A 14,197-nucleotide genomic window follows, 5' to 3' on the forward strand; every position below is an offset into this window, starting at 1 on the left:
ATCAGTTGTGGGGTTTTCATTAAAAGTGTCAAATGTGAAAATTCTGACTTCTGTATCAGTTTACAGCTGAAAGGTTAGGATTATATGTTGTAACATTGTATGATATATGTAGGATTACATGATATGAGAAATAATTTAAATGTTCCATTGGAAAAAAAATGGTGTGTCTCCTTACCTCACTAATTCTAGTAAGTGCTTTAAACGGTACCATTTGCTTCAAAGAACATGAAGAACAGAAGAATGACCTTTCCTTCCCCACCTTAAATGCTAGCCCATGCTTCTTCTACCCTTTCTCCTGCTGTTCTTCAGGAAATGTTTTCAGTGTGGTTACAACATGTGCGATCTGCCTGTGCGCAGGAGGCAATAAATCCGTATTACCAAATGTTTGTGTGAGCTTTTGAACATCTTGGAGAGTGTGGTATCAGTATTCCACAAACCTCAGGGTATTACCAGCGCAGGAGAGGGAGCCAGCCAGATACCATGTTGCTACAGAGAACATTTTGATCCAGGGATGCAATCAGAAGCAGAATCACAGGAAGGTTTCCTTGGTGGCAGCTCAAGCACATATGTGCAGGTGCACTGCCCAGACAGAGTGCTGAAACAATGCATTTCTGGCATAGCAAGGACTCCAGCTTGGCTCGACACGCGCAGCTTTCACATCCAAACCTTGTTACTAGATCAGCCTGGAATGTCATTCTAAATCCATAGTCTCCAGGCATTAATCAAGAAAGGGGGCCAGCAGGAGGGGGGATAGCCTATTTAAAACTCAGAGCAGAGGAACAGCATACCCTCTAAAAATGCCTCATCAGTGCAAGGAATTAAGTCACTTTCCTAGCTTGTGGTTGTTTTCAGAGACATAATAAAAATAACCTGTGGGACCCACAGAGTACCTGCAGTTAAGTTGTCATCACATGCGGATGTATGGTATCTTTACTACTGCAGTGCATTACATTATTTCCTTAAATTGGTCTCATACTTCAGCCCCTGGAAAAGCACCAGAAGAATTTACTGGAGTTGTGAGACTTGGATTGCACTGAACAAGCCCCACTGGGCTCACTTGGAAAAGCATGGGAACTCCCTGCCACTCAACCATTAAGCCTGGGATAAAAGGGAAAATAAAAAGCTCCAGGAGTCGTGCTGAGTGGTCACTGCAGCCCAAGCTGCAAGTTCTGAAACCAGGGAGGGCTGCTCCGACACTGCCAAAATGACACCTTGGCACTCCCAGGCGAGAGCTGTGTCACTGCACTGTCACAGCACAGTCCGGCAACAGAGAGTACATGCTGTGGCTTTGACTGTGAGACAGTCCCGTTTCCATGAAAAACACAGACGCAAAGAAATGTTATGAAGCTTCCCAGAGGAATGTCCAATTCTGTGAGCCCTCTGTAAGCATCTGTGAGTGAGGAGAAAATGAGGCAAGGGGAATTAAGGAAATTCAGAGACCAAGAAAACTGGGAAAAGATTTCAAAAAAAACTAAAGACAAGGAAAAGAAAGTCATACACTTATTTCATGAAGGAAGAGAAGGGAGGTAAGTGCTGGATGACAGGGAGGGGAAAAAACCCATGTCAAACAGGACATGACACACTTTTAAACATTGACAGTATTTTACATCTGAGACACAATACTCCTACTTGGCATACCCCCTGCTGGCATTAAGCAATCTGCCCTGTCTTGAAGTAGATGAGGCTGAAATGCAACCCTCAGGCTTTCTCCTGAAGGCTTACTGACTCACAAACCAGAATTCCATCTGCTCCCCATAAGCATGGGTGCCTTCAGGATATTGTGAAAATAAAATCACTATTGTGTATCATATAAAGATTTTCACAAACATAAGTATGAACTCTGTAGTGCCAACAAACAAAACAAGATTGTGCCCCCCCTCCTTTTTTTAAAAAAAAGCACCTGAAAATTACTGCAATTACATTAACTTGGTTTTGATAAAGTATCTTTGACATGACTATTGTGGCCAGAAAGGAAGATCTTATAAAATACTGTTGATTTTTATGTAAATACTTACTTTTCACTGATGAAATCTTAGGCTGAGCAGTGAAATGGTTGGAAGCATAAGATATTTCCATACAAAGAAATACTAATTGGCATCATGCAGCAGAAAAGACAAATATGTGGCATCACAATAACCCCAAAATAAGGGAAGACACAATGATACTGAACAAGAACTTTTTTGTACATTATCAAATTACTTGCAGACCTCTGCAGCAGCACAGAAGATAAACAGATTCAGTTCAGGGTACTGAGGAATTTTTCAACCGAATGTTTATTTCAAGACTCTGATCGCCCAGACCTCACCAAGGATGTGGGAAATATTGCTTACCCATCCTTCATTGGATCTTTAATTATTGACATAGCTTAGACAGGAGAGCTTTAAAAATGCAGCCACAAAAGCCAGTAATCACTGAGTTATCCTGAGCTCATTAGGGGTTGTTCTCTGCCTCTCCCTGCTCCTTCCCACCTCCTGAACATTTTAAAGATACTAGGTCTTTCCCAAATAACAGTTTTAAAAGTTTTAGGGCAAAGTTTTTCCAAGGAGTTAAAACAGATCCTTCAACAGACCCCTCCCTCAGTATTAATTCTGGTTCCTGGGAGTTAATCGTCAAGAAACAACCTCTGGTCTCGTAGGCCAGGTGCAGGTATGGGCTATCTATCATGGCAGCTAGGGCTTCACCCTGCTGAGCATTAGGGAGAAATTCTGTTCATGGAAAGATGAAGTGATTCATCAGTTAAACTTTAACACTGTCTGCCACAAATGCACAGCTTTACCTATAGCAGCTGACAACCAAATGTTTGTCATTTGTTTGTAAAAAAAAACCCAACAATACCATCACTTATCAATGCATCGCAGGAGAATTTTGCCATCATTTTCACTAGGATATAGCTGGCAACTGAAGAAAGTACTAGTTATTCCATACAACCATCCATTAAAAAATCTGGACATACCGACATCAGCCACAGCTATTTCCTGGTCTAACTAGAAGGAAAAAGCAGTTTCTCAGACACCCGTATGCAGCAGAAATCACATGCTGCCTCAGGATCACCACACAGTGCTCTGGCTGACGTTTATACATCCAGACAACAAACCAAAAGCACAAAGTTTCCAGAAAAGTACTCGCAAAGCTGTGGGATGCTGTAGCTACATTATAAACATCCCTTTGACGTCCACTGCTAACGAGCAATACTCAGATCAACCCCACAAGGCAAAGGGAAGGTGCGCTTGCCATGTCAGGGCAGATGTGTCCAGGCTGCACGGTGCTGGCCAGGCCTGCTGCCTGAGGTGCGTGACACGCTGTGCTGGGCTCAGTGCTGCCTCAACTCCTCTCCCTCTGCACTTCACACACTTATTCTTACTAACGTAGATTTTAAATAAACAATGCAGCTAATCACGGTGCATCACATTTTAACTTACGTGCTTCTTAACAATTCATGTGCAAATGCATTTCATTATTGAAACCCCAATCTACTGTCCTTATTCAGTTTTCTTGCTTGGAAAAGCATGCAAATACACACTTCAAGTGTTTCTCTAAATATGGAAGTAGTTAAGTGAATGCCTAATTAGGTCCCTTGTTTGTGACCTCACCCATTAGCTGTTATTGTTTCTGATATCATTAATTACACTGCAGCCCTGCCAGGAAGCCCATTCTGGTGGCCACCCTAAAGGGGTCTTTAAAAAGGCAAATTGAGAGCGTTAGGCACATTCTCCATGGGTGAGGTGTGGCTGGGTTTTGGCACATTGACCAGCAGATCTTATGCAAACAACAGGACGATTTAGAAGAGCTCGATAGAAACCAGCCCAACAGTACCAGCACATATCTATTGTCAACAGTGTCAAGAATAATTCAGTATTATTTCTGGTCCACATTAAGAGACAACTGAGGCTGGTGGGAAGATACACAGTTATCTGGTGAGGCAAGATATAAAGGATTTGATCTCGAGGCCTGAAGAGCTCCCTTGGAATGAGGGAATGCACAGGTAAGTACTGCAAAATTGTTCCCTTTATTTGCAGGGAATCAGCAAGAGGAGAAAGAACAACTGTGTTTAGTTTCTGTTGCCTTACACATCTGTCTGTGCACCATAACACTGTGTTCATGCGTAAACAGCCACGAATAATTTCTGATTCTCAAACTCCACACAGAAACTTTGACACAAATCACATTCTGGATAAGCACTTGCCCTTTTTCTGGTTTTTTTTGAGAGGTTTTTCCTACTGTTCTTTTCTTTCCAGTGATAATATGGCTGCACTGACAAGGAGGGCAAGGTAGCCTTCCCCCTACATTACAATTTTTTCTCTCCTAAGAATTTAGTGATTTGTAGTTTCCAGTTGTCTTTTTCAAGTGTATAGTTAGTTTGTTCAAAGCTGAGAAAAGCCAATCTTTCCCCTTAAAAGACTTTATCTTTCTTACGAGATTGAAGTTTGAATTGAAAAGAAAGAAAAAAATTAAAGGTGAAAAGTAGTATTTGCTGTATTTAAATATAAGCCAGATGCGGAAGCATACATCTCCAAATTAAACATTTACTGAGTTGGCAGCAATGGAATTTTCTTTTCACACATGCAAACATCAAGTCTGAACGTACTCTCTATCTACATGTTCATCTGCTACTTGCTGTCCGTCACCTTGCATACATAAGGGGTGGTTAAGAGTTGTCTGCAGGACTTCTGCACAACCACTCCTCCCACCGACACAGTGGCCAAAACCCTGGATGCCAAACGTGAGATAGCAACATGCATAAGTAGGAACCTAATGGGTGACTGACTAAGCCATAAATACTACTGAAAGCAACAATAGCACAGGTACTGAAAATCTTCAGAAATCAGGCCAGACTACCTGTGAGTTAACACACTAAGTCTCATACATGACAAACAGCATTATAGAAGGAAAGGACTCTGGAGTCACAGATAAAGAGTGAGGAGGACGCTTCTCCGCACAGCTGGAGGTGGTCTTCAGCTGACACGCCTGGAGTGACACCAGCTTTGTTCTCATCTGGGCTCCCTCATTTCACATCATTTGCCACCCATTCCCCCAAAGCCTCAGAAGGAACTGGTTTGGTATTGTTGGGATATCGGTCAACAAACAGAACACAGTGGTAAGCAAAGACCCAGATGGCTTTGTAAACAGTAAGTATAATGACAAACAACTGAAAAAAAAAAAAAAAGCATCTAGTTTTTGTGAACTATAAAACTATAAAAAGTATTGCCCCCATCAAACTGCTTAAAATTGGTATCGCTTTTCTAAGAGATCCAATGAAGTTTACTCTGTCAGTTGTGGAAAAGCCATTATGAAATTGGGATGCTGAATTTCTGAATTATGAAAATGGAATGCTGAGATGTACTTTTTTCTCAACCCTGAATACCTTCACACTGCAATATTACTAGCATTATGGTAATCCCTGCAAATCAGGGGGTGGAGCCTGCCTAATCCTCTCCAAGATTAGAGATCACATGTTTTATAAACTGAAGATGTTTTTACCTTTTTCCTGAAATGAAGTTTGGACTTAACTTGTGGTCTATATCCATAGCATCTGATCATTAGAGACAGTAATGAGCTTCTGATTTGCAGGCATTCAACACCACTGAGAAGCTGATTTCTCTTGCATTAGCTGGGGTAGAGTGACACACCAAACAGATGATGAACGGGGTTTGTAGATGTACACCAAGAGTGGAAGTTACTGAAGGGTTTCCCTTTCAGAGCCAACTGAAGTAAACACACCAACTGGAGAAATAGCTAATGGTGGATCTTTCAACACAAGGATAACCTTCTGTTGTATTTGCAAAAAACCTTCTCCTGATCAACAAAACAGAAAACACCGAAACAAGCACAGCCTGTTTTCCTCGGACACCTATTCGACTTCTTGCTCTCTGAAAGCTGGAAGAAGAACCACAGTAATGGGTGTCATCAAGTACAGGGCTCATGCTGCCTGGTGTAGGTGACCTGCTCTTACCTCTAGCTGCTGTAATCCTTGAATTTACAGGCAGCCACAGAGCATGCCCTGGCTGGGGAGAAAGTTTCCAGAGGCTTCAGGCTGCATTCTGGGATTACCACAACCCCTGCACATGGGTCGCTGCTGCCTCCCTGCTCCGGGGGTGCAGCTGTGGCACAGCTGGAGTTCAGTTTGGCTCCTGCCACCTGCTCCTTGAGGGTGGAAAAGTTCTTTGCACATCTTCTGCTGGCCCCAGTGGGACTGCCTGTGCCACAAAGCATGAAAATGCAACTTCTTCCATCTCAGCTCTCACTTGGGTCAGTGGCGTAGCAGCAATCCGCAGGGTATGGGATACAGTGGGGAAGGGAGAAGTTACCTCACACCCCACACCTGGGAATGTAATGCTGGCCATGATTTGCCTTACAGGTTTTTACAGATTAACAGATGGTATCTTAGAATATACCTGACAATAAAATGGGAGGGAATTCCAACCCCAGTTAATGAATGACTGCCAAATGCTGCGCCCACTTGCAGCCAAAACAGACCACAGCTGAAGCACAAGAGAAGAAGGGCAGAATCTGATGGGCTGGTTCTTGGCAGTAACAAAGAACAACATGTCGTGTCTGAAAGCACCCGTGTATCATGAAGCACTTCTATCGCAGATGAGGTGCATCACCACAAAGCCCTGAATGCTGGACCGCCCATGCTCAGACTGATGCATGCTGGGGCCAAATCCAAATGAGTTTCACTGTTGATGAGATAAGTAAGTGATTTCAGACCATTAGTTCAGGGTAAAATCTAGGACCTGTGTTCTACAGTAAATGGCTCCTTACCTGGCTCTGTTTTACAAAAAAAATGTGCACACTCGCAAGAAGAAATAAAACCACTGCAACCACAAGGCAAGTGTGAGAATGAAACGCTACCGTGTACAGTATCAAAAAACCTTTATCTAGCACGCTGCCACAGAAAGCCAATGAAAAACCAGGGCAGGATTTCACACGAAATTGAAATAGCCCAATTCTACTACAAGACATTAATTTCATCCTCCTTCACTAGGAGAGACACTCAAAGTACGGCTGATCAGACAGAAGGGAGCCCAAACTTCATCTTTTTCTATGCTGCCTCATCCAGAGTACCTTTTTGGTATGGTTCCATAGAGTGAACATTCTCCATTTTCTTTGAACAAATTGTATTACACTTGTTTCTCATCAGATTACATAAATTAGCTGACAGGGAATGGATTCAATTACAGCACAGATTCCAGATCTCTTAAGAACTGACTGCCTAACACATTCCTTTCATTTAATAAACTGGAACCAAATGAGGATTATATCATATAAATAATGCTCCCTCAACTGGGCAATGCAATAAAATGGCAAGAATACTCAGAGGAACCACGTAGATCAAATACAAAAGCCTCTGATATTACCCACCAGATTTAAGGTATGAACATCACATAAACTTAATTGTTCAGTATTTTTCTTTGTATTGTGAACAAGAATCTGATTCAGAGGGTGCTTAAGACCAAGTTTAGTATCTTCTGACAGCCTCAGACAGCTAAGGAAAAAATGCGTTGCAGCAAAGTATGGATTTCCATCTTTAAAAGATAATCTGATAGCTCTGCAAAAGATACTAACCTCTCCTGAAAAATCCAAGATTTACAGTGTCCCAAGTGACTAGAGTAAGTATGACCAAGAGCAAGGGCTATGTAAAGCTCTGAGTGAGACAATTTCCCCAAATGACTTGTTCTTTAAGAAGGCAGCATTTTGGAACAACTTAAACTGATAAAACAACTTCTAGGAACAACCACTTTTGACAGAAATACCAACCCAGTCTTTCAGCCTGAGAAGTAGATATGCCATCTATAGTCAGACATTTTTATACCTGCCTAAACACATAAGTATCCTGGGATGAAAAACATGATGAAAAGACTTAGATTCAGAGGTTGACAAGGGATTCAAAGCCAAAAGCACAAGATTACACATACAGTCAAATTATCCCCGTTCACAAACAGCACTCTTGACACATTTCGAAGAAGCTGGGTAGAAAACAAAGAGGCAAAGGAACAACACTGCCAGGATGAGGGATGACCATTAGGTGTACAATTATCCGTAAGAAAATTCTTTTTAAATTACTGAAGAATGGCTGAAAACAGTTTTGATGACAGCCTATGTAATTACAATTTGGCTAATCCTAAAGCTGTATTTAATCTGGCATGCAACTACAAATACAGGATCCAGCAGGTGAAGGTAAAATTTAAGACTCCAATCAGATGACAGGATGTTTTTATCTACTCAATAAAAAGGTTTTCAGGGACACAGTAAGTTCTCTGCCAAAAAAGATCTTCAAATCAGTACTGGGACTAGCCAAGCATTCCTAGGCTTCTTCATACCCGTCCACCTCTCCAATAAAATTCTCAATGTTAACCAGGAGAGACATGGTGGGAATGAAATGCACTGCTCTGAAGTCTAATTGAACTGATGAAAAATGGGGCACTTGACTACTCCATTGGACCACGGGATACATAAATGTGGTTGAAGAATGTTTGTGACTTGATGGTGCCAGTTTGTACATGCGATGCATCACGAACAACATCATTTAACCATAAAGTGAAGGTATTTTATTTAGCCAGTGTACAATGTACTAAGACTTCAGTATACATAGGTATATTGTTACATATATATATATATTTATATATATATGTATATGAACCTGATTAACTACAGTGCATACATTCATACATTTATATGTAAATAAAACAAATTAGCCTTCCTGGCACTGCATACATTTATCTTAATTGCCCTTTTTGTTCAGCTGGAAAGTTCAAATTCAGTTTTACATGTGTTACATTCTAGTTGTAAACCCCCACATATATGTAATGCTCTATTCCCTCCCCCCCTGCTTTTTTAAACAAAAAGATTAAATTAAATATCACCTGAAGCTGTATTCTACCGCTAGAAGGAATGAACATACTGAGCTGTCCATGAAGTTTGCACTGTACCCTAGTTTTGACACAAGGGAAGGAAAACCAGGTTGAAGTTTACATTAAATGAGACTTGTTCAAGTCAGAATAACCAGGACTAAGCACACTTACAGGATACAATGGTAACATTTCGTATTGGATATGACAATAATAATTTTTAAAGGCTTATTTGTGAGTCACTAATAAAATCCTACTATGTAGAAAGGACATCATGTGCAAAGCAGACACAATGTCATGTTTATTCCTGTTCTTAATTCGGTCATAAACAGCAACTGTTTGTTCATCCCCGCGATTTAAAAGCGTAAAATCAGGATTTTTGCTTCCCATCTCAGGTAGTGCGGAGAGATTTCAGTATCTGCCTCATTGCTGACATCTGCTGTCCCGTGAGCGAATAACACAAAACCTCCACCAGCCCACTTGTCCCCTCCAACAGTCATTCCTGCTTTCTTGCTCTGTAACATACACCAGAGCTTGACCGAAGAATATTTGCAGTGATTTGCATTACAGAAAACCACTCCCAGAAAAAGGAGAAATTGCCTTAACTCCTTTGTACTGGACACCTTTCCACCGGGAGGCAGGAACTGCGCGTGACATTGCAGCTAGTTATTGGCAGTTCTTACCTTCCGATGCACGGGAAGAGGAGACTCCAGTAACAATTCACAACACCAGCCCACGGAAACTTTTACCATCTCTTCCCCCATGTCCAACAGCACCTGTCTGCCATATCACATACTGCCTCAGTGCTAAGCACGGCCCCAGGGCTCAGTCAGACTGCCAGCTTTGCTGCACCAAGCCTCTTCAACTTGGCCACAGAAGTGTACAAACATCTCTCATACGTTTGTCTCTGGGCACTCAGGCACAGGGTATATTTTAAGAAAAAATATATTCTTCAGTGAGAAAGCTCACTGACAATGTTTCTCATTAGTCACAGGTAACACGCCAACTTATTTGCCACCAGAAGACCTCTGTGGGTGGCCTACTTCCAAAGCAAAGCATCCTCCCATGGACTCTGTGGAGACCAGGCAAAGCTAGAGATGTTCCAGCAGCTGCTGACTGCAGCTACATGGCCTGTGGCATCTCCAGAAGCGTGCTCTTACAGATCAAAGCGTGTGTGTCACTATTTACAAACTTGTCAGGGTAATGAGTGATGCAGAGACAGGCAATGGTTGTAATGTCCTGATAAACCTTTATGCTCTGAACTAAAAAATCTCACAGGGACCCTTCTCAAAGACATCCTCCACAACTAATTCTGAACCAGGCATTTGCCTTTCAGTGAAAAACACTTTCACAAGCTATCTTCCTACTCAAAAACATTTAAATCTTTCTCTTTATATTGCCTAAATGCAAATAAATGAAAACAAAGCCAAGATAAATACCTCAGATCAGTGTTCCAAGGGAAGAGTCATTTCTTCCCACTGAAGTAGACTTCAAAATCACCTGTTGTCAGTCTGTGTGCATACTCAATGTATGCAGATACCTGCTGATGATGAGTGTTTCAGTCACAAATGAAGATGACGGGCATGAAAACACAAAGGCAGCCACAAATGAAGAATAGAAACACACATTTTTGCACAGATTTCCATATAAAACCATATTTAGAGAGTAGGTAAGTCTTCAACTTCACCTGGGCTATGCTTCCATTAGGAGTTAAGACACTTAAGAATATGTTGTAATACACCATAATTTAAGACACGCTTGGCATCACTGCAGTAAAAGTAAATATAAATGCGGTGTCATGCAACATACCTTTGTGTATTCCCCACATTTCCCGCTGCCACGTTAGAAGGGTTTTCCCAGACTGTATCTCCCAGTTCCTGTACTGTTTCATTCCTAAAAGCTAATGAGTTCCAGAGCAAAAATCTGATAATTTAAATACAAGTAAAAAAACAGCCAAACAAAATCTGTGCCTAGAAATAAAGCTGACTAAAGCAAGGTGGCTACAAGTAGGAGAACGTATTACCCACTGAGCTGCTGCACCTCCATGTGTCAGAGCCAAATTGAAGGTGGCAGCGAGGCACCTGGAGGACAGCAACACATTCAGCAGCGGTTCCAACTGCAAGAGATTACTTTCTGCTTTAGGGCTGCAACACTCGCAAGAACATCTCTGATGCTGCCAAGATGCACGTCACGGACAAAGGCACCGATGGGATGGCTTTTGATACCACTTGTCACTGTGAAATCCTGTTTCCCCATTCACTCCCTATTCCTCCTCTGCTCCTTTACCTTTCATTTGCTTTATTTTCCAACTGAACAGAGAACAGGTCAGGAGAAGGCAATTCTTTTTCACACGCTACCACAACACAAAAAGCAAAAAGAACTGGTAGGATGAGAGTGGACTTGCAAGACTGAAGGATTCTTGCATCTTGGGATCCACCTAAGAAAAACTAAACATTGAGTATAGAGGTTACCAGGTAGGTGAGGTATAACGCTAATTGTTAGCTGTACGCATGCTTGTTTTTACTCAACTGAAATTAGATGTTATGTCTTTTTGGAATATGGGGGAAATGGAAACAATACCCCATGGAAAGTCTTCAAAAAACATTTTTTATTTTAATAGCAGTAGATTTCTAGAGTGTAATGGTTTATCTGGCAAGCCTTTGTTATACTCAAGACATGTTTCCTTTTTTTCCAATTTCACATTTAATTTTATCAAAACATGTGTTACTCATTGTGCAATTTTGTACCATCAACATTGATATGAAAAAGCCAGAAGAATCTCCTGCAATACATAAAAAAATCTTGAAATAGATGTCTCCTCCCTACCCCCAGCACCCCCCATTTTGAACCACCGATTTATGTGTCTGGAGAACCATGTAAGGGCAGATATGAGGTAATGATAAAAATATGACATCCCCAGCACACAGAAAGGCAACTGTACACGGCACCCACACTTAGATACAAGAGCAGGTGTGTGTCACGCATCTGAAAAAGGGATTTATTGTTCTTCAAAAAAGCTAGTTTTAAATGAACGCCTTGGCTTGCGCAGTATGATCCGATCATTTAAAAAAGCTGGCGGGTGTTACAGTATTTCTTGCAATGTAAAACAGAGGGCTTCAAGGCTCTTCTGCTTAGAAAATTAATCTCCTAAAATCAGCTACAAGTCAACATAGACTACCATCAAAATTGCTTTACAAACTCCATGAGAGGAACCAGAACATCTAAACAACTATGTTGTATGTTAAAGGTAAACTTTTGAGGCCTTCTCCTCAAAATTAAAGGCCTTTGATCCTTCTCATCTGCCAACATCGTTTCTGTTCTTTCCTCATCCGTGATTCATTTCTACTCACGTATAAGCATTCATTCATTAACTATGAATCAGCTTGAATCTTCTTGTTATTCTAAAATTTTTAATTGTGTCCCCCCTTCTCACCCCTGAAAAGACTTGTATAAATTTGCACTCTTTCCTCCCAAAACAATAAAGCTGTTGACTGAAAAGTAACTGAAAAAGAGAACAGAAATACCCTAAAACCCAAAACAGGAAAAATTTCTCCTAAAAGTCTCTTCATTACTCTTCTGATTTGTCTCTAACGCAAAAAATTCTATTAAGCACAGAGCCTGTGCTTTACATCCACCTGTGTGTTTTCAGGAACTTATATGGCAAAAGGTGAAAAAGCTTTAATTTAAGATGGGTTTTGAAAAGTATGCTTACATATAGAGTTTGGGCCTAACAACTGAACCTATTTACAACTGCAGTAAATTTACTTTTAATTACTACAATTTACAGCAAAGTAGAATAGACTAGAACAGAACAGCTCAGTTTGAAGGAACCTACAGTGACCAGCCATGGAGTTTCTTTTCCCACTCTTCTGGTCAGATGCTAGAGGCACATGGAAGTGGGGTGTCATGAAGGACCAAGGGAGGAGTTCTCATAGCTTTAATGGAGTAAATACTAGCACCAATGCTGCCTTCAGCACTGGCATGCAGAGGTGCAAGTCTGCTAAAAGCCACAGAGTTGTGCCTAATTGCTTCAGCCATAAATTTGGCCCATAAATGCCTGCACATCCCCACAACAAAAAAACGGTGGTACTGATGCTTTTGAGAGCCCCGTGGGGAACTCATCTCCCCTGCTGGAGATGAACCCTGTATTTGGCCAGTCAGGAAATGCATACGAGGCTGTGTTCCTCAGCTATGTGCAACAGGGACACAAACCAATGGATTCAAAAAGCCTTAGCTGTATTCAAGGACTGTGACGTACCCAAGAGAACAAACAATACATATTTTCTTCAGAAGTTTAGATGCGTCTCAAAAACGTGGCTGCTGGACTTGAAGTCAAATGTTATGCTTCTTCCAGTACTGACGGAGGAAGCAGTGGGACAGCTGTGCTTAAGGCCAGTGGTCTGAAGAGTGTTAGCAGGTGAGAGGACAGCTACTTGAGAGCCACCTCTTACCAGCTAGGATTTTACCGAGTGCACATCCCACACATGCAAGTTCAAGCAAGTTATATGAAGAAAGCTCTAACTCTTCACAGGTGGCACAAAGGGAGGTTTAAGCCTGCAGTGAAGGGAGATGTAGTATTTGGAGGGGATAACTGTAAATGCCTCCATGTATTTACATTTATTTTTTTTATACAAATATCAATCTCTCCATGGTGAAGGGGCTGAGGCAGTGAATAAAGTTCAAGATCAGCAGGATCCTACATTTCTCTGCATATCTTTCTCACTTCCACCTCCAGTAATTTTTACAGTAGACAAATATTGTGCGATGCCAATGCTCTGATTATTCCAAAACCATTCGCAGCTGCTGCCTCCTATAGGCAAAAGCAGAACGTGTATAAGGAGCTGCACTTGGCTATGCTAAGTATGGGGGCACTTTCTTCAGGAGTGTATGCACGTGAACCTTGGAAAAGACTAATAGCAACCTGTCACATTTCAAACTAGATTAAAGAAATACATCAAAGCACAGTGAATAACCAGTTAATTCAGACATATATTGATCTTCTCGACTACATGGAGTATTTGCACAACATCATTGCCGTCACTGTTTGCTTTTAATGTGCTGCCCTACCAGAGCATTCCAGTGTGTTTCTCCCATTGTCAAAATCAAGTAAAATTTGCACTGGCTTTACCCAGCCCAAAATCAGATCCTATGCTATCATTTAGAAACATTGGAAGTAGGACAGTTAGATGGGAACAAACACAGAAATAAGATAACGTCTGAGTACTTCCAGTACTTGAAGCAGCAAGGTGTTTGATTTGTTATTTTTTTTCCCCCAACACTAGAGTTTCAGTTACCTTGGATAGTATTTGGGGTATTTTTCTGTACCAAACCTAAACTACAAAACTTTT

At 41.3% G+C, this 14,197-nt stretch overlaps 1 protein-coding gene across 1 annotated transcript in view; it reads right to left on the reverse strand.

The window, feature by feature from the left end:
* Nucleotides 1–14,197, reverse strand: part of CFAP299 (cilia and flagella associated protein 299) — a 223,748-nt gene that overhangs the window by 19,889 nt on the left and 189,662 nt on the right. The window contains 1 exon segment of the mRNA XM_056327477.1: nucleotides 10,289–10,430. Within this exon segment, the coding sequence (XP_056183452.1) occupies nucleotides 10,289–10,430 (142 nt within the window).

The sequence above is a fragment of the Falco biarmicus genome, chromosome 1 (genome assembly GCF_023638135.1).
Source record: "Falco biarmicus isolate bFalBia1 chromosome 1, bFalBia1.pri, whole genome shotgun sequence".
Classification (NCBI taxonomy): domain Eukaryota; kingdom Metazoa; phylum Chordata; class Aves; order Falconiformes; family Falconidae; genus Falco; species Falco biarmicus.